The 27,174-nt window shown below is 42.7% G+C and overlaps 1 protein-coding gene across 4 annotated transcripts in view; it reads left to right on the plus strand.

Annotated features, from left to right (window-relative positions):
* c5h8orf34 (chromosome 5 C8orf34 homolog) overlaps nucleotides 1-27,174 on the plus strand; it is a 567,297-nt gene that overhangs the window by 211,986 nt on the left and 328,137 nt on the right. For all 4 annotated transcript variants that reach the window (XM_068031961.1, XM_068031962.1, XM_068031964.1 and 1 more), the window contains exon 5: nucleotides 20,357-20,382. In XM_068031961.1, coding sequence (XP_067888062.1) covers nucleotides 20,357-20,382 — 26 coding nt within the window. The remainder of the gene's footprint in view (nucleotides 1-20,356; nucleotides 20,383-27,174) is intronic.

Below are 27,174 nucleotides of genomic sequence, written 5' to 3' on the forward strand. Positions count from 1 at the left end.
CACCACCATCTTCTCAAGGGAAAATCGGAATGGGCAAAATTGCTGGCCTTGTCAGAGATGCTCACATCCCATGAACAAATATAAATAATTGCTGATGTCATTAACATAGCTGGCCCATCTTGCAAAGCTTTTTACCAATACATCATGGAATATGGAGTTCATCAATTGGGAACAAGTTTTTTTTCCCAAAATATACTTTATTCATAAAATTTGTAAAAATACATTACATAACAATTAAAATTTTTCATTACATAAAGTGCCATATAGATCAGTTTCTTTCAACACAGTATGTGAGGTGCCTCACTACACTTGCCTTTTCAATGTGCAATTACATTTCATGTCAAACATTCACTGGTGCATACAGCCTGAGGGGTTTTACACAGGTTCCAACCCCTCGATATACCATGGCGAGAGGTCCTTACACAGTTGGAACAAGTAAATTTTATCTTACTAGTTTTATCTACCAAGACTTAGGAAGCTCTACTTAAAAATTGACATGTCCTGCTACTCTCTTGACTCCTCATTAACATCATTTGGACATTCGGTGCAGCTCTTCATCCAGCAAAGGTAAAATGCCCATTTAAGGTGATTCAGTCTGATAGATCTTGCAGTACGATGTGATTTTCATGTCCCCTAAAGTGTGATTGGCATTTTCTGACCCTAATCGCACTGGCAGCTTGCCCTTATTAAGCAAATTATGTTCGAATCTGGAAACTAGGAGCTAATACTGCCAAACCTGATTACTGCCTGTTTTATACCGATACATGAAAATTGGCCTGACTACTAAACCTATTCTGTCATCAATCTTTTTGTGAATAAAATAAAGTTTCAGTGAAGCTATTTCTGAAGTATTGGTTGATCTACTGTCAAAAGACAAGTGGTAGTTCAGGCTGCTTAGAGTGCTGCTCAAACCAGTTTATATCTTCCACATGTAAGTTTAATATGGTGGAAAATGCTTTATGTTTGTGGGCTATGACGTGCTTCCAATTTTCAGTTTTAAAGTGGCAGATTACACTCGTCAAATCAAGCTAATCTGAGTGGTGTTGCTTGATTAAAACACATATTGATGAATAAGGCACCCAATTCACGACACTCTTAACGTTCAGTTCATTAATTCTAATGACTGGAAAATTGAGAGTACTGTGAATCAGGTGTATTCACTATTCTCACCATTCTCCTTTCCTGTCAAGAGAAACTCTGTATTAGGAGTGGATTTTCAAATTTCAGGGTTGTAGGAAATAGATCCAACTGTATCATTGAAATAGAGAATATTAATTTCTTTGTTGCAAATGGTTCAAGTCAAGCTTCATGAATTTATTAATGATAACAGAACTCTTGGGATAAAAGAGCACTACATGTAACAGAAAATTCCAGAAACTAGCAGTTGCACCCAGGAGATTGAACAGATGACAAGCCGAAGGGCTCAAATCTACACATGAAATGAAATTGAAAAATTGATGTAGAAAATAATTCTTTCAAAAAAAGTTTCCTTGTGTTTTGCTTGTAGTGTCATAGTAGATCTATTCAATTTTGATAGCCTTAACTGTTAAACAAAATGAGTAAAATATGAACAGTTTCACCAGTGTCTGATGTATATTTTTGAAATATGTAACGCTGTTCTATTCACAAGTTTATGGAGCACTTGTTGACAAGTTTTTGGATGAGCCAACACATAAATGATCCTTTACATGTACTGATTAGGGAAGACATTGTACTGTTGGAAAGAGAGGATGTCCTTGAGGGGACAAGGGCAGAATCCATTTGGTTAAAGTCGAGGAGCAAAAAGGATATGATCATGCTAGTGGGGATATTCTATAGGCCTCCAAATAGTGAGAGAGATAGAGGACCAAATCTGCAGGGAAAGATGTGCAAGAACCATAGAGTGGTGATATTGGTGGGTTTTAGTTATCCAAATATCAACTGGGATAGTTTTGGAGTAAAGGGAAAGGAGGGAGGAATTTATGAAATGTGTTCAGGAGAACTTCCTTGAGCAGTATGTCCTCAGCCAAACTAGGAAGGAGGCATTGCTGGATCTGATGCTCGGGAATGAGGTTGACCAAGTCATTGGGGAAATACTTGGGTAAGTGTGATTATCGTATCATAAGGTTTAGACTAGTAAAGGAGAAGAGCAAGGAACAATCTAAAGTAGAATATCTAAACTGGAAGTTGGATAATTTCAATGGGATGAGAGGGGATCTAGTCAGGGTAAAATGGAACCAAAGAACTGACAGGAAAAACAGTAATGGAATAACGGGTAATCTTTAAGGAAGAGATGCTTCAGGTATAGGTGACATACATCCCAACAAGAGCAAGAGGTAGGGGAACCAAAACCAGGGCTCCTTGGATGATGAAAATAGAGAATATGATGAAACAAAAAAGAGAATGTATGATGCATGTCAGTTGAATACTCCAAAGTGAGAACTGAGTCAAATATAATAAGTTGAAAGGGGAGATGAAGAGGAAAATAAGACTGGCAAAGAGAGAATATGAGGATAGAATGTTAGTCAACATAAAATGAAACCCAAAAATCTTGTACAAGCATGTAAATAGTAAGTGGGTAGTAAGAGGTGGAGTGGGGCCTATTAGGGACAAAGAGGGTGATATAAGCAGGGCAAGGCTAGAATATTAAATGAGTACTTTGTATCGGTGTTTACTAAGGAAGAGGATGCTGACAAAATATTGGTAGAAGCGTGTTGTATTATCGCTTTAAGCGTGATGTCCCTTTAAGAACTTGGTATGCTAATAAGTTCAGTTCCAGGATGTATTCATGTGACTAGAAGCCATAGTCACTCTGCACTATAACACTCTGGACAAAGGTTCTGTATATAGTTTGCTCTGTATTGTATATACTAGTTTAGCAGTTAATAAACCCTCTAGAGATCTTCAAGGAACTGGAATCCATGTACCTCATTGTGTCGCTTAAGGTAACACAAGAATATATGATATGATATGGTAGCATCAGTGGTAAAAAGACAAGATATAAGCTTGAAGACCACGTGTAAAACAGCTGTGAAAGCGATCCTTCCTACAGCCAAAAGTGAGAAAGTTCAAAAGAAATACTGGCCCAAACAGTGGAAAGAGGAAAAAATTTACTTCCAGCTGTGGGAGACAGAGCACTGAATGATAGGCTGCAAATCAATTTCTGTGATTGGGTGAGTCATTGTGCCGATGATCGAGGAATCCCAGTTTAAAATAAAAAGCTTTGAAATGCTTAAGAATTGATTTTTTAAAGGCTTCGTGGGAGAGAGAGAAAAAAAGGGGAAACCCCAATTCCTCTCTTAGGCTGATCGAGCTTGATGCTATTCCAGGAAGCATCTGAAAAAAAAGCGCAGGAAACCCCAAACACAGCAGAATCTGCATTCACTCAGCCAAGTCTGAAAATAATCATTAAACCAGTCAAGCATGAAGAAGATAACTAAAATTCTAGCAAAATAAAGGTACTGGAACTATCCAACAGCTCTGTGGACTCCAGTAAGCAGCTGTGTAAACATTTCAGCAAAGTGCTGAAAGAGAAATAAACAAATGACACTGACAAGCACCTGTTACATTCTGTCAAAGCAGCTAGACTAGAGAAAACATTTCTTAAAGGGGGAACAGCACAGAGTTAATAGAACAAGTTTTAAAACAAATTTTAAGCCACAAATAGAAAAGCCATAATAAGTACAGTGCTGAAGGTGCACACAGAACTGAACAAAGTTAAATACAGAGCAGAAAGCAAAAGAACAGTAGAAGGATGGATATCAAATTTCCCAGCATGAACTGGAACTGCATATCCTATCCAAGTTCAAACTATTTTCACAAAGAATGCAATTATGCTTCACTGACCAAGCAGCTCAGAACCAGAGAAGCAGGTTGGGAAAATACTGATAGCAGTTGAAAATGAGGGGTTATACAGAAGCAATACTTCTGGCTTATCAGAAGAAGACCAGAAAGATCCCGCAAAGATTTGGAAATTGCTAGAAGATCAGCTTCAGGTAAGAGTGAATTTTAGAATTCATCGCCTGGAATTGATGTCCTACAGGCAATAGCAACAGAAATCAATAGATCAATTTGTCAGTGGATGCCATAGTAAGGGCAACAAATGCAATTTTTCAGAAACTGAGATGTCGGAGCGAATAATGGAGCTGGTGATTGTCTCAACACCTATTGAAGCATTTCCAGAAGACCTCTTGGGGGAAAAAGAAAGGTCACAGCATTGATGCGCTGCTAGAAGATGGCAAGAAATACAAAGCCATTGTAGCTGAACAACAACACCTGCAATCACTAGGTGCAGCTGACAGTATCGGCACCATAACCAGGTCACAAAAAGCCAAAAAGTTGTGTGGTAAGTGTGGTTTGTCCCACTCACTGCAAAGTTGTCCTGCATGTCAAGATCTGTACAAGGTGTGTGGTGCAAAAGGACACTGGGCCCGCCTATGCAAGAAATCTGGCTCCAAAGATGCAGCCAGAAGTTACAATAGGACACAAACAAACAGAAGACAGGTGCAGCAACATGGCAACAGCAGCAAGGAGAGCGCCAGAGACCTGCATAAATGCTAGCTGACACACAAAGTCCATGGTGAAACAGACCTGAGACAAGACTCAGAATGGAGTTATTCTCAGCCAGAAGACGAGCAGGCATTTCACATTGTGAACCTGACACAATGTGTTAATGAAGTCAAACAACTAGAAGCTTTTGCTACTATTAATATCATGTGCCTAAAGAAAGTTGGCAAACACACACTCAGGACTAAAGTTGACACGGGAACTAGTGAAAATATCCTACCAGTCCGAATCCTGAAGGATATGTACTGGGATCATTGCAAATTAATGATACAATTGACATCTGCAAAGTTAACTGCATACAATGAGTCACCCATCCCTTGCAGTGGCACACTAACAAGGCAATGCAGATATGGCAAGTCGGCATGGAAACCACAAATATTTAAACTGGTAGACATGAGCAGACCAGCAGTGACAGGACTACCAGCATATAAGGACCTCAACATTGTGTCTATCCGCGAAATCACGAAGGTACCCATTACAACAGAAGAGATCAAGGGTACCAGCACTGTGCCAGTCCAGGACCTACATCAAATGTACCCGGACAGGTTCGATGCCATAGGAGATTTCAAAGGCTATGCCGTGCTGCACCTCAGAGAGGATGCACTCCCCTTATCCAGCCCCCTGGTATCTGAGATTGAGTCACAGCTCTTTCAGTATCTCAGAGGTTCTGGTTTGGAAAGTATCAACCCCTTCTCAGCGACACCATACCAAGAGAATGAAGGTCCGAATTCAGATGATGAAAGTTCTTTCTCAACAGGCAGTGTTTCTTCATGCTCCAACGACTCAGAAGAAGAGGTTGACATTGTAACCACTAAGAATCAAAGGCTGTCAGTGGGGAGCATTGCCAAGGGGAAATGTCCTGGGACCAGAACCTGCTCGCATACTCTGACCAGCATCAAACAGTACAGTCTTAAAATCCAGCAACAGCACAACTATGCCGTGCTCTTACCCCTGCTCTCTAGAGAGCCACCAACACCAAAACGAGCCAGTATTCCAATATGAGGCCAAGTACTCCTCCCCCAACAAGTGCTCGACCTTGAGCCCCAAGCCTTCTGACACAGAGGATGAGGAGAGTTGAAGGACAGAAAATGTCATGGAGAGGCAGAGGAGGAATGAGTTGAAGCATTGTCTATTGGCTCTTCAAAATGAGGTGGCGGAACTTTCCAAGTATGACAAGGCAATAAAAGTGGTCATCCTGAGGAAAGCAACAGAGTATCTTAGCAGGCTGAAGGCAGAGCAACAGAAACTGAAGGCAGAGAGGGAGAAACTTCAGAAAAAACAGCAACAACTTATATGCAAATTTTTTGGGATGCAGGAGACACTGTTCAAACAACAAGGGTGAAATCTACATCCCCAGAAGGTTATACCATAACAAGGTCTGGAAAAGTTGTCAAACCACCAAAATGATATATGACTCTTAAGCTTCAGTACTCGTAAATTTCACAATCCCTAACTTTATACTTGTAAATGTTATAATCTCTATTCCTGTATAACTGATTTTGATACTATCCGATTTTATGTGTTTTTACTTGCAGCTTACGAGACTTATCTTTGGAAAGAAAGGGGATGTTGTAGGACCGCTTAAAGAGTGATGTCTCTTTAAGAACTCAGTATGCAAATTAGCTAAGTACCAGGATGTATTCATGTGACTAGAAGCCATACTCACTCTGCACTGTAACTCTCTGGACAAAGGTTTTGTATATAATTTGCTCTGTATTGTATATACTAGTTTAACTGTTAATCAACCGCTTTGAGATCTTCAAGGAACTGGAATCCATATACCTCATTGTTTTGCTTAAGATAACCCAAAGAATCTCATGACAAAGCAGAGATGGTAGAAGTAATGGATTGGGTAAAAATTGAGACAGGAGGTACTGCAAAAGCTGTCTATGTTTAGAGTGGATAAATTGCCTCATTCAGATGGCTTGCATCCCAGGTTGCTAAAGGAAGTGGGAGTGGAGATAGCGGAAGGGCTTTCCATATTCTTCCAATCTTCCTTCAAGAGCAGGTGACAAAGGATTGGAGAGTGGCAATTGTGACACCCTTATTCAAGAAAAGGTGTAAGGACAATCCTCGTAACTACAGGCCCATCAGTTTAACATCAGTGGTGAGTAAGGTTTTAGAAATAATAATCGGGGAAAAAGATCAACAAACACTTGGAGAGATTTGAGCTAATTAAGGATTTATGGATTTGTAAAAGGCAGGTTGTACTTGACTAATCTAATTGATTTTTTTGATGAAGTAACAGAATATTGATAAAGGAAATGCAATGGATGTTGGCTATATGATTTTAAGAAAGTGTTTGACAGAGTACCACAGAAAAGGCTGGTTAACAAAATTAAGGCTTATGGAATAGGAGGATCAGTGTCAGCTTGGATAAAAAATTGGCTTAAAGACAGAAAACTGAGTCATGGTAAATGATCATTTATTCCAATTGGGGGGTTGGTAGACAGTGGTGATCACTAAAGATCAATGCTAATATAACTTTTCTCATATATATATAAATGACTTGGTTATTGGAATAAAGAGTAAAATTTCAAAATTTGCTAATACCAAACCTGGAGGAGTGAAAAACAGTGAGGATGAGACAAATTGACTGCAATAGGGGATAGATAAGCCAGCAGAATGGGCAGACAAGTAGCAAATGGAATTTAATACAGCAAAGTGTGAGGTGATGAATTTTGGCAGAAGGGCTAGGGAGAAGCAAAGTAGACTTAATGCCGCATTTCTAAAGACTCTGCAGGGACAGAGGGCCTGTGGGGTGCATGTGTATAGATATTTGAAGGTGGCAGGACATATCGAGAGTGTGTTCTGCAAAGCCTATGGGATCTTGGGCTTCATAAATAGAGGTATTGAGTACAAAAGCAGGGTGGTTATGCTGAACCTTTATAAAGCTCTGGTTATGCCCCAACTAGAGTATTGCATCCAGTTCTGGTCACCACACTTTAGGAAGGATATAAGGATCCTTGAGAGGGTGCAGAATGATTCCAGGGATGAGGGAGTTGAGCTACAAGGGGCTAGGCTGAAGCAGCTGGGGTTGTTCTCCTTGGACCAAAGGAGATTGAGCAGAGATTTCATAGAGGCGTACAAGATTATGATAGGTTTAGACAAGGAAGAACTGCTCCCATTAGCTGATGGTACAAGGTCTAGGGGTCACAGATTGAAGGTTTTGGGCAAGAGATGCAGGGGGAATGTGAAGAAAAACTTTTTTACACAACGCCTGAAACTCACTGCTTGAAAAGGTGGTGGAAGCAGAGACTATCAATGATCTTAAAGGAAATTAGATGGGCATGAAAGAAATAAACTTCCAAGGCTCTGGGAATAGAGCGGTGGAATGTGACAGATTAGTTTGATCTAGGGAGAGCCGGCATAGACCCAATGGGCCAAATGGTTTACGTCTGTGCTGTAATTGACTCTCTGACTCTATGACTCTAAGACTCTATGACAATCTGGTCTGCAGTTAGCTTTTAACTGGGATTTACCCTCAAGATAAAGTAGGGTTGAGAAAGTATAGTAGGGATAAGAAAGTAAAGTAAATTTCTTCCTGTCTTGGGTAGGGATTAACAGGCTGTACTGCAGAGTAGCTGATTAGTTAAGTAGCTGACCAGTCTAATCTGGTTGCTGCAGTTTCAGCTTCAAAAAGTATAAATATAGAGGTCGGGGTGCAGCCTGCAAACGGCGTGCAGATTGCAAGCTGAGTGTGGAGATAAGAGTTTGGTGAAGGGGGAGGAGGTGTTCTTTTTTCTACTTTTTTCGCCCTCCAGTATTTGGTTCTTGCTTCAGTGCAGTGGAAGGAGCTGGTTGGTGAGTAACTGGTAAGCTATTCTACTTATAACAAATAGTCTGTAAAGTTAACGTATGGCAGGGCAGCTCGGCCGAGTGCAACGTACACATCTGAAGAAAGTGTCATCAGCTGCACAAGCTTGAGCTCTGTGTTTCAGAACTTGAGCTGCGGCTGGAGTCACTGTGGTGCACCCGCGAGGCAGAGAACTACATGGATAGTTTAGGGAGGTGGTCACACCACAGGTTAGGAGCACGAAGGCAGTTAGGGAATGGGTGACCACCACGCAGTCTAAGAGAACCAGGAAGGTAGTGCAGGAGTCCCCTGAGATAATCTTTTTTGCTAATTGGTTTTCCATTTTGGATACTGGTGAGGGTGATGGTTCCTCAGCGGAGTGCAGTCAGAGCCAAGTTTGTGGCACCACAGGTCGCTCAGTTGCCCAGGAGGGGAGGAAGAAGAGTGGAAGAACAGTAGTGATAGAGGATTTGTTAGGGAACAGACAGGTGTTTCTGTGACTGTAGATGGAACTTCAGGACAGTGCCAGGGTCAAGGATGTCACGGAATGGCTGCAGGACATTCTGCTGGGGGTGGGATGGGTGGGTAAACAGCCAGAGGTCGTGTTCCATGTTGGCACCAATGACATGGGTAGTAAAGAGGTTAAGGTCGTGAAAGCAAATTTTAGGGAGCTAGGAAGGAGATGAACAAGCAGGACCTCAAAAGCAGTAATCTCAGGATTATTCCCAGTGCCACATGCAAGTGAGTAAAGGAAAAGGAGAATTAAGTGACTGAACACATGGCTGGAGAACTGGTGTAGGAGGGAGGGCATCAGATTTCTGAGGCATTGGGACCAGTTCAGGGGCAGGTGGGGCCTGTACAAGATGGACGGGTTGCATCTTAGCAGGACTGGGACTAATATCCTCTAATATAGGGAGATTTGCTAGTACTGTTGGGGAGGTTTAAACTGGATTGGCAGGTGGATGGGAACCTGAGAGGGAGCTCAGATTGGAGGGTAGAAAAACTGGTCACTTGTCAGTGGTGTGGGAACCAGGAGCAAATATCAGAGAGGAATACCAAGGTGCACAGAATACTGGGGGAGATAGATAGCACTAGAGTAGGGAATAGTAGTTATTGGGTGGGGTCAGAGGAAAGGACAAAGTAATAAAATATAAATCAGGGTTAATGTGAATGCATGGAGTGTGGTTAATAAGATTGGTGAGGTACAGGCGCAGATTGCCATGTGGAAATATGATATCATAGTCATTGAGCTATGCAGCACAGAAACAGGTCCTTCGGCCCACCATGTCCACACTAGCCATCAAGCCTATCTATTCTAATCCCATTTTCCAGCACTTGGCCCATAGGCTATGGCATTTCAAGTGCTCATCTAAATACTTCTTAAATGTTGAGAGGGTTCCTGCCTCTACCACCCCTTCAGGCAGTGTGTTCCAGATTCCAACCACCCGCTGGGTGAAAACATTTTTCCTCAAATCCCCTCTAAACCTCCTGCCCCTTACTTTAAATCTATGTCCCCTGGTTATTGACACCTCCACTAAGGGAAAAAGTTTCTTTCTATCTACCCTATCTATGCCCCTCATAATTTTGACTTCCTCAATCAGGTCCCCCCTCAGCCTTCTCTGCTCTAAGGAAAACAACCCTAGCCTTTTCAGTCTCTCTTCATAGCTGAAATGCTCCAGCCCAGGCAACATCCTGGTGAATCTCCTCTGCACCCTCTCCAGTGCAATCACATCATTCCTTTCGTGTGGCAACCAGAACTGCACACAGTACTCCAGCTGTGGCCTGGCTAGCGTTGTATACAGCTCCATCATAACCTCCCTGCTTTTATATTCTATGCCTCGGCTAATAAAGGCAAGTATCTCATATGCCTTCCTAACCACCTTATCTACCTGTGCTGCTGCCTTTAGTGACCTACGGACAAGTACACCAAGATCCCTCTGCACTTCCTAGGGTCCTACCACCCATTGTATATTCCCTTGCCTTGTTAGTCCTCCCAAAATGTATCACCTCACATTTCTCAGGATTAAATTCCATTTGCCACTGCTCCGCCCATCTTACCAGCCCATTATATCGTCCTGTAATCTAAGGCTTTCCTCCTCACTATCTACGATACCACCAATTTTTGTATCATCTGTGAACTTACTGATCATATCTCCTATATTCACATCTAAATCATTAATGTACACTACAAACAGCAAGGGTCCCAGCACCGATCCCTGCGGTACACCAATGCATCTATGTCTGCCAAAATTGTGAGCAAGGTTGGCCACAACACAGTCTCAAGGATAAGAGGATGAAAACTTTCTTCAAACACAGAAGACACTTTACCATAGTGGATGATTTGCTGTTATATGGTGAGAGACTGGTGATTCCAGAGTCACCCAGAGTAGGTATCTTGGACAAAATACACCAGGGTCATATGGGTATAATGAAATGTAGAGCACGGGCTCAAGCGTTCGTGTAGTGGCCAAGAATCTTGAAGGATATCGAAGAACTGATTTTGAATTGTAACATATGTGCAGTTCACAGACAAGATCAAAGAGAACCTCAAATTTTGACACAATTCCCAACTAGACCATAGGAACGGTTGATGATGCATTTATTCTTTTTTGTGGGGAGATCCTATCTAATCATAGGTGATTATTTCTCAAGATGGATCGAAGTTAATTGGATATACACAATAACAACTGAAGCAGTCATCAGAGTTTTGCAAGAAGTGTGTGCAACACATGGTATACCTGATCAGATAATATCTGATAATGGACCACAATTAGCAAACCATTACGTCATTCATTTTGCGGCAAAATGGGCATCTGTTCATTTCACAAGTTCTCCTAAGTATCCACAATCAAATGGAGAAGCTGAGAGAGCAGTCAGAACCATTAAAACTATTTTTTAAAAAATTTTATTTATTTTTATTTTATTTAGACATACAGCACTGAAACAGGCCCTTCGGCCCACCGAGTCTGTGCCGACCATCAACCACCCATTTATACTGATCCTACAGTAATTCCATATTCCGACCACATCCCCACCTGTCCCTATATTTCCCTACCACCTACCTATACTAGGGGCAATTTTATAATGGCCAATTTACCTATCAACCTGCAAGTCTTTGGCATGTGGGAGGAAACCAGAGTACCCGGAGGAAACCCACGCAGACACAGGGAGAACTTGCAAACTCCACACAGGCAGTACCCAGAATTGAACCCGGGTCGCTGGAGCTGTGAGGCTGCGGTGCTAACCACTGTGCCGCCCACTATGTTGAAGAAAAATCAAGATTTCCATTTAGCATTTCTGACCTACAGAACTACTCCATTATTGTGCGGATTAGTGCCATCAGAACTCTTAATGGGAAAAAACTTTGAATGCAACTTCCAATTCTACCCATGAAATTACTTCCAGGGTTACAAAACAAGGATTATCAGAGAGTACAAGACAAGGAAAATTCATATTGATACAAACAGCTGCATTATTATAGCAGAAGATCCCATACAAGAAACCTACCGATGTTGTCAGAAGGGCAAAATAGGGTACGAGACCAAAATAAAGAAGGGGTAATTCTCCAGAAAGACGAGAATCAACAGCAATCTTATCTAGTATGAACTCAAGAAGGTACTCTATGGAAAATAGAAGGAAAAATGTCAATCGATCATACGTTTGGACGACTCAGATGATGAACCGGAAATTCAAGAAGCACTGAGTTCTACAAACCTCAATAAAGGCCGTCCAAGTCAAGACACGAGATCAGAGAAAGATACCAATCTTCCATATCTGGTGACAAGATCAGGGAGAGTTGTGAAACCTCCTGATAGGTTGAATCTATGAAGTCAGAGATTTGGGGAGAGATGGGGTAGCCTGTAAATAAAAAAGAGAATGTATGTAAATATATATTGAGATAAAGACTTGGGGGAGATGTAGTATAGGGTATGAAGGGGTTAATCTTGAGAGACTGTAAAGATTACCGCCCACTATGATGATGTAAAAGACTGTGTGGGAGAGACTCAAAAACAGTTATCGTGTGGCTTTTGAAGGAGACACACAGGCTAGTGTGGAGTGCACAGAGTTATTAAGTAAATATTAATGTTTAAATACTGAAGTCTAAGAACCCCTCTGGTAGACTCAATAAGGTGGCAAGTATACAGAATCCAAACATATAACGCATCCCTGCTCCCCTGATGATCACTCACTCACTCACTCACTCACTCACTCACTCACTCACTCACTCACTCACTCACTCACTCTCATTAGTCATTGATTTTACATTGCTGCACTTGTCTCCGAATAAGAAGGTTATGGCTTTAAGACTCATTTCAGATTTGAGCACTTAATCTAGGCTGGCACTTCAATGAGGCTACATTTTGTAGAAATACAATATGAACTTTTGATAAAGCAAGATTGGTTAATTTATTTATTTAAATCCTAAATGCAGTAGGATAACGTTTAGGCAGTAAAGGGTTTATTAATGTGATGCTGTATGCTTTTCTCATCACCTGTTTTAATTTCTATTACTACATGCTGTTGCAACCTTTCTGTTTGCTCATGGAATTTAAATTTGTTTTTCATGATTCCTCCTTTCTGTCATTTTTTTTTTCCTCATTTGCCCTGAGTGTCAAAGTTGCTATTTCGTTATTGCTTCTTCATGAACGATTCATTATTTTTAGGCTTGGCGTAATTGGTAGAACATTTACTGTAGGGTCAGTAAGTCATGAGGCAAGCCCCTTTTTCAGGGTTTGAGCTTAAAATCTGGCCTAACACGTCAGTTATGTACAGAGAGGTTGCAGTATTATCAGACGAGATGTTAAACTGAGGTGCTGTCTGCCTGTTCCTGTGATTTGAGTGGCTGTCAAAGATCCTATCGTATTATTAGAAAAGAGCAAAGTTTTTTGACCAGCATTCCACCTTCAGCTAATACCACCAAAAAAAGACCAACTGGGAATTCACCTGATTGATAATGGGATAATGCTGGTGCAATATGGATGCCCATTTACCAACATAACATTCAACAACAATAACTTGCATTCACATTGTGCTTTTAACATAGAGAACCATCCCAAGGCGCTTCAGAGAGAAAGCACAGAAAAATGGATTCTGAGCCAAAGAAGGGGATAATAGAAGGGGTGACCAAATGCTTGGTCAAAGAGGTGGGTTTTAAGAAGGACCTTGAAGGAGGTGGAGAGACTTAGGGAGGGAATCTTAGGGCCTAGATAACTGAGGTTAGTGTGTAACGAACTTTCAGATATTTAATATAATAAAGCACTATATAAATGCATATAAAGTTTTATTGCATTTTGTGCTTTCCAGTTGTTCTTGTTTATGCTTTTAGTTAGCTGTTGTGTGTGTATATATCTGGATTAGTACCACCATCTTGTGGACAGGCACATAGTCTGCTTTGACAGCAGTTGAAATACTGCTTTTACAAATTACATACCCACCACATCTATTACCAGGGACATAGGAATTACTGGATCAGGAAAAAAACAAGGTCCATCTAGTTCACATTCTACTATCATGGTAGTTGCATGATACAATGAGAATGGAGTTGTTGACTAATCACAGCAATTAATCTCTATCCATTAGTCTACAACAAACCCACGTATGACACGAGGAAAACCCCAGTAGTGGAGCGAGCTTTGGGAACCATCAGTCCAAAGTTACCTGCTCCTCCCACACATGCTATACTTGCGCATGTTTTTTCTCAAAATATTCATATATTGTACCCCGAAATGTAATGTTCTGGAAATATTTATCAAATTTGCATTTAAATGAATCACTACTGTTCCCACCATCTCACTAGGGAGCCGGGTTGATCGATTGACCATTTGCTCAATACTGTTTTCGTCGATTAGTTTTAAATTTATTCTGTTTCAAACACAGACCAAGTGCTCTGGTTCTACTGTTCTGGAGAAGATGAAGTAGCTTGTTATGGTTTACATTATCAATCGCATTGACATCCTAAAAACAACAATAATACCAATCATAGATACATAGAAAAATTATTGAACGGAAGGAGGCCCATTTGATCCATCGTATTCATGCTGGTTGAAAAAGTATTATCCTGCCTAATCCCACCTTCCAGCTTTTGGTCTGTAGCCTTGCAGGTTATGGTACCTCAAGTGCATATCCAAGAGTCTTTAAAATGTGATTGTTTTTGCCTTGACCACCCCTTCATATCCATCACTATTAAAAGTAAATTAATATGGCAAAATTATAGATAAAGGTTATTAAATCAAGACACACTGTATTTGCAAGTATCTAATATCAGAGCTCCAGTTATCAACAGAATACAGAATTCATAATAGCACTACAATTGTTGATCCATCCTTCCTTTAGTTATTCACAAGCCCAAGCTGTCTGCAAGTATGAAGATTATGATCACTTGTTTTTTTAAGATACTCAATGTGATCTGACAGATAATTTGTTACTGTTTGCCACAAATGTTTTAATACATGCCAAATAAATGAGGATGTTGAAGGGTTATTGAGACAGTTATCATGGAGGCAATTTAACATGGGTGAGGAGGTTGGATTGGGTACAGGTAGGGAAGGGGAGTTAAGTGGGCAAGAAATGGCAGCGTGTTAAAAAGCTGGCTCCAACCTGCTGATTTTCAGCTTTTATTCTAGGAAGCAGATTTAACCTGCTTTGCATGTTTAACTGTGACCCACCAGGTTTCCCAGGCCTCGGGAAATGGGGCAGGTGTAGCAAGACTAAGACAGCTACATAGACACTCCTTATTAGCCAGGAGGAGTGGGAGTGCTTTCTCCTGGTCCTCCAAGATTCCCTTAACAACCATCATGAACCCCCCAGATAGAGCCAACTCCCCTGCTGCCCAACAGGATTGCTCCCAATCAATGTTCCCTCTAAACTGTATGGCTGCGCAGCAGTCCAAAACTTACCGTGCAGGGGACAAACAGACCATGCTCAAGAAGCAGTCCCCTGAAGATGTGTAATGTGTGATTTCCCATCAATCTTAAAGTGACTGCACTGTGCAAAAAACAGGTTATGTACATTAGAGGGAAATTAGAGGAAACTTTGGCCCCAACCCCTCAAGATCCCTCACCCCAGGGAATTGGACCCTTCCCCCCCCCCCCCACCCGAGGTCAGGTAGTTGACCCTACCCCAGGTTTGTAAACGCCTTCCCTCTTGTTTTTTATTTATTTCAGTCTTTGTTTCATTTTACTTTCCTTTGTAGTTTGTTAATCTTCATAGGAGCATAGGAACAGGAGTAAGCCATTTAGCCCCTTAAGCTGAAGGATTTGCATCTTCTGACATCACTTCTGCTGGGTGCTGGAAGTGCCCAATCAGATAAGGACAATTATATTCTAATAATGAAGTGATATCATGGGCAGAATTTTTACTGACCTGACCAGCAGTGCTCAGCTCCCAAGCTTAGCAACATGGGCAAAAGAAATGTATCACACAAGACTATTTCAGAAGGATATTATTTCAGACTTTGTTAATGGGGGTCCAAGACTTAACGTTATTACTCTAGTTGAAACAGCAAGTAAGACAATCAGCATCAGAAATACATCGGGGAAACAGTGATTGTGAAATATGCAAACATATTTTATAACTTTATGCTTTTGTAATTTAGAAATATGTTTTATCTCACCTAATGCTGGGGATAGATTAGATATTAATCCATCGGTAATTCTGATAGGTTACTGTTCCTGTACTAAACCACAATATTTCTAACTAGTTGTCACTCTTCATTATCATTAAACTGGTTTAAATTCAGCTTGTTTTAAGAACATAAGCTAGCATGACTTCTGTTATGAAGTGGTTAAGGTTGTTCTTTGTAAAGGCAGGCAAATAGTTTGGGAATTGATGGGATAGAAATTCTGTTATTATTAAGGCCATTACAATTCCTAATTTAAATCTGATTTAAGGTGTTGAACTCCTTTGAGTGGTTAATATCAGAAATCAAACAACAAAATATGGATAGCTGGCAGCAATGATATTGATCTAACAATGACAAGTTAATTATATGGCTCATAGCATTTTACAATATACCCCAGCTATTAAATAGAATGCTAACTGTTGCAAACACTACTCTATCAATACCTTTCAAGTAGAAATGGGAAGGCTGGTTTGAATTCAGGATCCTGTTTCACCTCCCTCTTCCACTTTACAAATCTAAAACGAACGTTTAATCTGGATAGTGATGCAAAACTGGAAATTAGAAAAATTGAAAGAAAACATGAGATAAAGCAGAAAGGTTTCAGGAGGGAGTTGCAGAAAGTAGCATCAAGGTGACTGAAAGCACTGCCACCCGTGGTGGGGCCATCAGAGAGAGGATGCACTGGAGTCAGTACAACAGAGGATTTGGCAGTGATGAGAGGGCCTTTTAGACTGGAGAAGATAAAAAGATGCAAGATCACAAATGGATTTATAGATGAGAAGGATTTCAAATTTAATGCTATTTAGAAACAGAGAGCACGTGCACGTCAGCAAGGCTGATTGGCAAGTGGAACATATTGAGAGGTGGGATATTTGCAGATTAAGACAAGTTGGATTTTATGGAGGGTGCAAGATGAGAGATCAGCAAGCAGAGCACTAAAGTGGTTCAGTCTGAAGGTGTTAAAGGCATATATAACAGTTTCAGTAGTGAAGAGGATGAGTTGCAGGAGGAGGTGAACAATAATGCTGAGAAAAATTGAGAAAAATACCAGGAAAGGTGAGTCTCCCATTAAAAGAACAAATACAAAAGATCACATTTTACAATGTATAATTGTTAAAACCTAAGTAAGTAAACTGACAGAAACTTTGTCAAAACACAATTCTACTTAAATAGAGTTAAATATCAGCACATTTTCAGAAAAACACACAAGAACAACCACTTGCATTTATATAGTGCTTTTAGAATAGAGATTATCACCAGGTACTTCACTGAGGTATGAGACAAAAATGGAAGCTGAGCCAATGAAGGAGAGATTAGCAGGACCAAAACTTCGGTTAATGAAGCTGTTAAAGAAGGAGGGGTGGAGGGTTTTGGGGAGTCACTAGAACATGGAACTTGGGCAACTGAAGGCACAGCTTCCAATCATAGGCAATGGGAGGGGAATGCACAATTTGCAACAGGAAGAGTAGATCAAGAATTGGTCCTTCATTTACACATGCCAACAATCAAAGAAACAAAGAATTCAGGGGTGTGTTGTAGGGTTGGAGTAGGTTACTAGGATGAGGACGGGTGAGGGTTTGGAAGGATTTGAACTACATGATGAGAATGAAATTGAATATCATTGTAGGTCACCAAGGACAGGGTGATAGGTGATAGCTTTGTCTGTGATGGGACATGCGCGATGCCAATATCATCACCCTCTATAAGAACAAGGGTGACCGCGGGGACTGCAACAACTACTGTGGAATCTCCCTGCTCAGCATAGTGGGGAAAGACTTCGCTCGAGTTGTTTTAAACAGACTCCAGAAGTTGGCTGAGTGTGTCTACCCTGAGGCACAGTGAGGCTTTTGAGCAGAGATCCACCATTGACATGCTGTTCTCCCTTCACCAGCTGCAGGAGGAATGCCGCGAACAACAGATGCCCCTCTACATTGCTTTCATAGATCTCACCAAAGCCTTTGACCTCGTCAGCAGACGTGGTCTCTTCAGACTACTAGCAAAGATCGGATGTCCACCAAAGCTACTAAGTATCATTACCTCATTCCATAACAATTAGAAAGACACAATTCAGCATAGTGGTGCCTCATCAGACCCCTTTCCTATTCTGAGTGGCGTGAAACAGGGCTGTGTTCTCGCACCTACACTGTTTGGGATCTTCTTCTCCCTGCTGCTCTCACATGCGTTCAAGTCTTCAGAAGAAGGAATTTTCCTCCAGATGGCAGGCTGTTCAACCTTGTCCGTCTAAGAGCGAAGACCAAAGTACGGAAAGTCCTCATCAGGGAACTCCTCTTTGCTGATGATGCTGCATTAACATCCCACACAGAAGAGTGTCTGCAGAGATTCAGCGACATGATTGCGGCTGCCTGCAATGAATTTGGCCTAACCGTCGGCCTCAAAAAAATGAACATCATGGGACAGGACATCAGAAATGCTCCATCCGTCAATATCAGCGACTATGCTCTGGCAGTGGTTCAAGAGTTCACCTACCTAGGCTCAACTATCACCAGTAACCTGTCTCTCGATGCAGAAATCAACAAGCGCATGGGAAAGGCGTCTGCTGCAATGTCCAGACTGGTCAAGAGAGTATGGGAATATGGAGCACTGACAAGGAACACAAAAGTCCGAGTGTTTCAAGCCTGTGTCCTCAGTATCTCGCCCTACGGCAGTGAGGCCTGGACAACGTATGTCAGCCAAGAGCGACATCTCAACTCATTCCATCTTCGCTGCCTCCGAAGAATCCTTGGCATCAGGTAGCAGGACCGTATCTCCAACACAGAAGTCCTCGAGGCGACCGACATCCCCAGCATATACACCCTACTGAGCCAACGGCACTTGAGATGGCTTGGCCATGTGAGCTGCATGGAAGATGGCAGGATCCCCAAGGACGCATTGTACAGCGAGCTCGTCACTGGTATCAGACCCACCGGCCGTCCATGTCATCGCTTTAAAGACATCTGGAAACGCAACACGCAGTTCTGTGACATTGATCACAAGTCGTGGGAGTCAGTTGCCAGTGATCGCCAGAGCTGGCGGACAGCCATAAAGGCGGGGCTAAAGAGTGGCGAATCGAAGAGACTTAGCAGTTGGCAGGAAAAAAGAGAGAAGTGCAAGGAGAGAGCCAACTGTGTAACAGCCCCAACAGCCAATTTTATCTGCAGCGCCTGTGGAAGATTCTGTCACTCTAAAATTGGCCTTTATAGCCACTCCAGGCTTTGCTCCACAAACCACTGACCACCTCGAGGCACTTACCCATTGTCTCTTGAGACAAGGAGGCCAAAGAAGAAGAAGAAAGAAGACCTAACATGTGAAATAGGGCATGGGCAGCAGAGTTTTGGATGAGCTAAATGACAAAAGGGAAAGGAATGTTAGATTAAGAGAAGGAGCTAAAAGAATCATAAGACAAAATTTTAAAAATAATCTGACAAGGCACCTTGAAGGTAACTCTTCCCTTGAAATTGTCTCTGCAGGTGCTTGATGTCAAAGGAACACTAATCTGAGTCAGTACTGGTCAAATTCATTCATTTTTCAGGGGAAAATGTTGTCACCAATTAAATTTTGATTTGCTTGGATGTTAGGTTTGGTGTTGTGCTCATCTCTGCCATAAAATGCAAGAATGTTGATCATTAAATAAACTTAGTTTGCACTCTTACGCAGGTTTTAAATATGGCCTAAATTTCTCAGTTGTAACACCAGCTCTGCATTGTACCCCAGAATGTTAATGTGCCTGTCACTTCCGAATGCCTGGATTTATATAATTTAATGCGAGCATTGAGTGCAGAAAATGTTGTGAGTTACTATCGATGAACCCTATTTTCTAATTGTCATTGTGATGCAATCACATTTTGCCTTGTTTTAAACATCTTTTCAAAGCTTCATGTTCGAGTTTTTCAACTAATTTACATAGGTTGTGCGCGTCTGAAAACTGAAATTAATCTTTGACTTGTATATTGGAGGGAAGGTGGAGGTGGACTCTGGGATAAAAGTAATTCATTGATGGATAAAAAGTTATAGTAGTTTTTAAAAACATTAATAGCTGCAAAATTGCTCAAATAAGATGATAGAAATGAGCAAAAGGTTTGCAGTTCAATTTTAAGAAAGTAAAACCTGGTGCCTTTGATGCTGGTCTAAGGTCTCTTCCCAATACTCCAGCAGCTAGTTCTGTGTAATGAAAAGGCTTGAAATTTTAAAAAAAGATAATTTTTTTGCAGGTTGTGGGATCTGTTACTCATACTTCATCACAGTCTTTCTGCTGATAAGAATAACACAAATGCCACTGGCATAGTTAATGGTTCATTTCAATTGGTTTAATTTAAAATGGGAATTTATACATTTTCCAGAAACAGTGCACAGTCTTTAAAATTTATTTTTATATTCATCTCTTTTTGTTTTGTCAGGTATTGCTCCCGATGAATTTGATCAGGTAAGTGCTATTTTTGTACTTACCATTCATAAAACAGGAATAAAACGTTGTAAAGATTCATTATTTTCACTGATGCAATCTAGTTATATTCCAAACTTATAAGTATGGATTTTAGAAACTAAATGTGACAAACCAAGAGTGTGTCTTCATTTTTTAACTATATGTATGAACTGTACTAATGATACTTTTAAGTATTGCAGAGCATTCGTTTGTGCAGGAGGATGATACTTATATTTGACAACTGCCAATAAATGCTCCAAATTTTACATTGGCTGGTTTTATCTAACACAAATTGAAATACAGGAATAATAGAAAACTGCCCAGTCATCATGTATATGTATTAATGCTCATGTCATGCACCTCGAACAGCTAAATAGGTTTCTAAATGGTCTAACTGGTGAATTCTTTGCTCATCTAGTTGCTAATTGTGAAAGCTTAGTTAAATGGCCTAAGAAGGGGGACAATTTTTGTTGAATTCTTTAGACGCAAAAGAGCTTCTGAGGAGGCCAAGATGTGAAGTCTTAAGATGCAAAGACAGTTTAGCCCACATTTAATGCACGATGCCATCTTGGAATTGAAGCCAGTGCTCAGGCCACCCTGAAGGTCATTAAAAAGCTAATTGCCACTTAAAATGCCTGCTTGCACTCTATAATAGTACTGAAGACCTGTGCTCCATAACTTGCCGCACCCCTAGCCAAACTGTTCCAGTACAGCTGCAACACTGGCATCTACCAGGCAATGTGGAACATTGCCCAGGTATGTCCTGTACACAAAAAGCAGGACAGGTCCAACCCGGCCAATTATTGCCCCACCAGTCTACTCTCAATCATCAGTAAAGTGATGGAAGGTGTCATTGACAGTGCCATCAAGCGGCACTTGCTTAGCAATAACCTACTCAGGGACGCTCAGTTTGGGTTCTGCCAGGGCCACTCAGCTTCTGACTTCATTACAACCTTGGTTCAAACATGGACAAAAGAGTTGAACTCCAGAGGTGAGGTGAGAGTGACTGCCCTTGACATTCCAGCAGCATTAGACCGAGTACGGCATCAAGGAGCCCTAACAAAACTGCAATCAATGGGAATCAGGGGGAAAACTCTCCACTGGTTGGAGTCATACCTAGCGCAAAGAAAGATGGTTGTTGGAAGTCAGTCATCTGAGCTCCAGGACATTACTGCAGGAGTTCCTCCGAGTAGTGTCCTAGGCCCAAACATCTTCAGCTGCTTCTTCAATGACCTTCCTTCAATCATAAGGTCAGAAGTGGGGATGCTTACTAATGATTGCAGAATGTTCAGCACCATTTGAGACTCCTCAGATACTGAAGCAGTCCATGCTGAAATGCAGCAAGACCTGGACAATATCCAGGCTTGGGCTGATAAGTGGCAAGTAACATTCATGCTACACAAGTGCCAGGCAATGACCATCTCCAACAAGAGAGAATCTAACCATCTCCCCTAGACATTCAACGGCAATATGATCGCTGAATCCCCCACTATCAATATCCTGGGGGTTACCATTGACCAGAAACTGAACTGGAGTAACCGTGGCTCCAAGAGCAGGTCAGAGGCGGGTAACTCACCTCTCGACTCCCCAAATCCTATCCACCATCTACAAGGCACAAGTCAGGTGTGTGATGGAATACTCTCCACTTGCCTGGATGGGTGCAGCTCCAACAACACTCGAGAAGTTCAACACCATCCAGGACAAAGCAACCCGCTTGATTGGCACCCTGTCCACAAACATTCACTCCCTCCTCCACCACCGACGCACAGTGGCAGCAGTGTGTAACATCTACAAGATGCACTGCAGCAATGCACCAAGGCTCCTTAGACAGCACCTTCCAAACCCACGACCTCCACCAACTAGAAGGACAAGAGCAGCAGATGAATGGAAACACCACCACCTGCAAGTTCCTCTCCAAGTCACACACCATCCTGACTTGGAGCTATATCGCCATTCCTTCAAGAAGGCAGCTCACACCACCTTCTCGAGGGCAATTAGGGATGGACAATAAATGCTAGCCTTACCAGCGATGCCCACATCCCACGAATGAATAATAAGAAAAAATTAAAGAGGCTGCACAGTATTTTTGTAGCTAGCACTTCAACTAATACCCTCTCCTATGAGTGACCAGCTGTTTGGGAGTAAAGAGGTCATCGCTGAGGGTTTTGTGTTGCCACTTAAAGGCATATCACCTTTTGCTGTTCACTTGCAGCTGGAGGTGAATGAATAAGGTCAAATTGCCAACCAGGCAATTTAAGTGACAACCATCCCCTTAACAATCATCCGGGCGGTTGTTCTTAGCACAAGCTTCAACTCCTTTACCAAGGTAGTATCATGAGCTAAAGTTGAGCTAAATTTGAACTAAACTTGGGCTAAACTGGGGTTTCAGCTTAAGACCCCACCTTGGAGGCTCATTAGCGCCTGAAGGAGCTGTTGAAAATTGCCTTCTTTATGTCAAATGGAGTTGTTGACTACACTGTTTACTTTATGGAAACATAAGCCTGCAAATGAAAAGGCTTGACAGTGACTCATGAGGATCTTATTGAATGGAATAATTTTCTTATCTTGTACTGTATTCTATCTGTATGTGTGGTTGTTTTATATTTTAATAGAAATGTTAAAATAAGCTAAGCTTTTAGTAATCGAGTTGTGGTCAAATATGGTGGTTTCTGTTATGCAGTGCAGAGCCAGAGGTGATGTTAGTTATGTCAGTGGTGGGCCTCCTTTGTTGGTGTGAGCACATGCATCAAGGAAGGACCTCCTCTTGATGTTGTACTCTCCCTACTTTTGCAAGCTGTTCTTCAAGAAATCTGTTTGTGTGTACCCTGTTGAGGTGTTTATAGCATGTGTGAGACAACTTAGCATAGTGTTTGTAATGAGAGGAAGAAGCAGCAGGTATGGGGAAGAGAGGGAAATGGATGTGGGGGTTTGCAAGTCCTGAGTGTACAAGGCATGCAGAAGTAGGCACAGTGAAGTGCCCTTCTGATTGCAGAAGTGGTACTGGAAGCTGGAGAGGGATGTGTTCGTAGTGCTGGGTCTAAAGTAGGATGGTGCAGGACTGTGCAGAGAGTAAGAAGGATATAAAAAGAAGTCTAATCTTGGCAGTCCTCGCAAGGACATTACATTTCTTCCTGTGCTGCTGCCAGTGCCAGGTCCTAGGAACAATACTTCTGGCGTTTGCATGTTCTGCAACCTCTTCTGATTGCTGTTGAGAAAATTGTCTGGACATACAGCAGCCATCACTAGGGAATACAACCTTCTTTCTACTGCTTACTTGCTTTATAAGCACCTCCATAAGCCATCTGACAATCTGAGATCCCTGGCTGGAGTCATCAGCAGTATGTGAAAAATGCGTTCCCAAACAATACAAAAATTGTGCCTTTCCTTTGAGAGGTTCAGTCTACTTTTAAATGGAAAAATCCCTGCCAGATTTTTAACCTTCCCAATTAGTGGGCTGACTATATGGAGCGCAAGTAACACTGGAAGCTCACCCTGAATATAATGAGCAACAACCATGAAAATGAGATATGACTTCTGTTGACTTCATCAGGCAGGCAGAGTGAACACTTCACACCAATACACACACGTGTATGCGATACACAAAAAGCAAGTTCTGAGAAAAACAGTTCTGATGAAAGGTCATAGACTTAAAACAGTCTCTCTTCACAGATGCTGCCTGACCTTCTGAGTGTTTCAAATATTTTCTGATTTTAATGCAAAAATCAATGCCATTATATCTACTCTGCAGGCACATGTGCAGTGTACAGTTTTTCCCCATAAGGCACCAATGAAATAGTTATTGTTCTGAAATTGCAACTATGATTTACAACGCTCACCAGACATCCACTCGGCTTACAGAGGGTTGCCTGGGGCCTATAGCTATTTTGTGTTGCAATAATATCATGCAATAACATAGCAAACAGTTTCTTAAGTAAATTCCAATGCTGCTTTGAGCAGTAGAAATGCATTATAAAGAAGAAATTAATGACGAAAGATAATTCTGGAGCAAACAAAGGGCTGGATTTAGTGAGGCTGTTTGGAGTTGTAAGGGAGACATGGGGACCAGGGAATAGTGTTGGGTGTATCTACCTGGAAATCCGACATTGTGATATCAGTTCTGGATTTAGTCAGCGGTGAGAAAGCACCAAGGTGACGTCACCGCCCCAACGCAACGAGACTGCAATTTAAACTGTAGAACAGTTAGTTTTAATACATTTGCATGCAAGTGATAGTGAATCAATAGGGGGCTTGGAATTAAGTAGATGACAGGTGGCCCTCACACCCTCATGTCCCTTCAGATCCCTGGCCGTTGAAGGTTGGCAGTATCAAGGAAAGGCCTCAGTACAGCAATGTGTCGGCTGCCATGACCAGCACTGCAAAGGGGAGGAGGGGGTAGCAGAGGCCATTGTCACCCGACAGTGCTGTGGCCTCTGCACGGGGGGAATTGGTCTCATGTGGCAGTACCGCTGGGGTGGTGGGGGGCTTAGTCTCCAGTGGCAGTAATGGGTGGGCTTAGTCTTGGGTGAGAGGGTCGGTTGGCCATACTATCGGGTGAAAGGCTTGACTATCAGCAAGGTTGGGCACTGAGGGCCATTAGTGAGACAGCCAAGAGGAGTAGCAAAAGGAAAGTTGCCAAGGCAACTTCATCTCTGCAAGGACAGTGCACTGGAGGCCTACTGACCATCTGGCATGGGTCTCAGACCCTGTCATTTTGGATCCTGGGGCTTAATGCAGCCCCTCTGACGGAGGGAGGTCCAGGAGCCAGCTGTGCCTGACCGTGAACCTCCATGACGACAGCAACTGCAACTGGCTATGCCTAGAAGGGCCTACCTGCACAAGAGAGTGCACTGGACTTGAATCACATACTTCCTAATGTCTGGGCGCCATTGTCTGCAAAGACTGTGGCTTCCAGGGAGGCTGTCACTGACATGCACCATGCTGCAGGACCATAGAACCATAGAAAAATTACGGCATAAAAGGTCATTCAGCCCATCGTGTCCGTGCCGACCGAAAAAACTAGCCACCCAATCTACTCCCACCTTCCAGCAACTGGTCCATAGCCGTGCAGATTACAGCACTTCAGGTGCATGTCCAGGTACCTTTTAAAAGAATTGAGGGTTTCTGTTTCAACCACCATTCCTGGCAGTGAATTCCAGACACCCACCACCCTCTGGGTGAAAAAGCTTTTCCTTATGTCCCCTCTAATCCTTCTACCAATCACCTTAAATCTGTGCCCCCTGGTAATTGACCTCTCCGCTAGGGGAAACGGGTCCTTCCTGTCTACTCTATCTAGGCCCCTCATAATTTTGTCCACCTCAATTAAGACACCCCTCAGCCTCCTCTGTTCTAAGGAAAACAACCCTAGCCTATCCAATCTTTTCTCATAGCTGCAACTTTTGAGCCCTGGCAACATTCTTGTAAATCTCCTCTGTACTCTCTCCAGAGGAATTATGTCCTTCCTATAATGTGGTGACCAGAATTGCACACAATTCTCCAGCTGTGGCCTAACCAGCGTTTTATACAGTTCCAGCATCACATACCTCGGCCAATAAAGAAAAGCATTCCATATGCCTTCCTCACCACTCTATCTACCTGTCCTGCCACCTTTAGGGACCTGTGGACATGCACTCCAAGGTCTCTCACTTCTTGTACTGACTTTGGCGGCCGTCCTCTGGCTACCTGAGGCCTGGATGTTCCCGGCTGCCTGGAGGGTTTCCTGTACTGGTGCAGGACTCATCTGAGGTGTCATGGCTACTGGAGCTGGGCCCAATGGTGGAGGGGCTGAGGAGCCACTGTCCACGTTAGGAGTGCTCTGAGGGGAGCCCCCAGCTGTGGAGGGCAGTCTCTCCTCCTGCCTTTCAAGGCTCACTTGAACCTTCCTGCTGACCAGAGAAGGACGAGGAGCTGGAGAAGATCTCAGGGGCCTAGTCCTTCTCTCGCCTTGCCACTGCTGCGTTGAGCTCATGATCAAGGTGATGGTGTGCAGGTCTGCGCGCATCTGTGGGATCTGGCTGTCCATGAGGGTTGCCAATCTCTCAATGGAGGAAGCCATGTGCTCATATGCCTGAGACATGGCAGCACTCATGGCATGGATGGACCCCTCCATCGTCTGTTCATGGCTGTGCATGTCCTCTGGCATGTCTGCCATATGTTGCCTTTCCTCTCTCTGCAATTCCAGCGCACCCTGTACTGTTGACATCAGATGCTCATCATCAGCCTGGGGCTCAGCATGGGTCTGGCCACCCACTGTCCTCCAACTGTCAAGTGGCCTCGACTGTCTCAGCCTCAGCCAACTGCTCGAGTGTGTGCACGGTGCTCTCACCAAGTTCTGACCCTGATTTTACAGCCGAGCAGAAATCCACCGAGGTGGAAGTATCTGCAGTAGTGGAAGGTGCAGGAGAATCATGGGACGGTGCATCCTCTGACTGCTCCTCCTCCTCAGGAGGCTTGCTGTCCCCCTTCTGTAGAGAGAACACAAAAATGTGTGGGTTAGGCTGTGCAGATCTCGTCATGCCAACCATGCATGATCTGGATCTCCAGAAGTGAACTGTATGTTTGAAACAACCCTCACTCTCTTGCGCGGAGACTCCAGTCTCACCATCAGCTATTGAGCAGCCGCCCTGGGTGCCCACGAGTTCTAGTGCCTCCTCCTCAGCTGCCGCGAGAGGCCGGATGTCTGCTATTCCTCCGCCAGTCTGCGATATCTCTCTGTTGTTATGGGCCCTCTTGTCCTGCAAGTGGAAAGAGGGAGATAGTCATACTTTGCAGGGAGATCAACATGACGGTCCTCTG

This window comes from Heterodontus francisci, chromosome 5, assembly GCF_036365525.1.
Source record: "Heterodontus francisci isolate sHetFra1 chromosome 5, sHetFra1.hap1, whole genome shotgun sequence".
Taxonomy (NCBI): Eukaryota; Metazoa; Chordata; class Chondrichthyes; order Heterodontiformes; family Heterodontidae; genus Heterodontus; species Heterodontus francisci.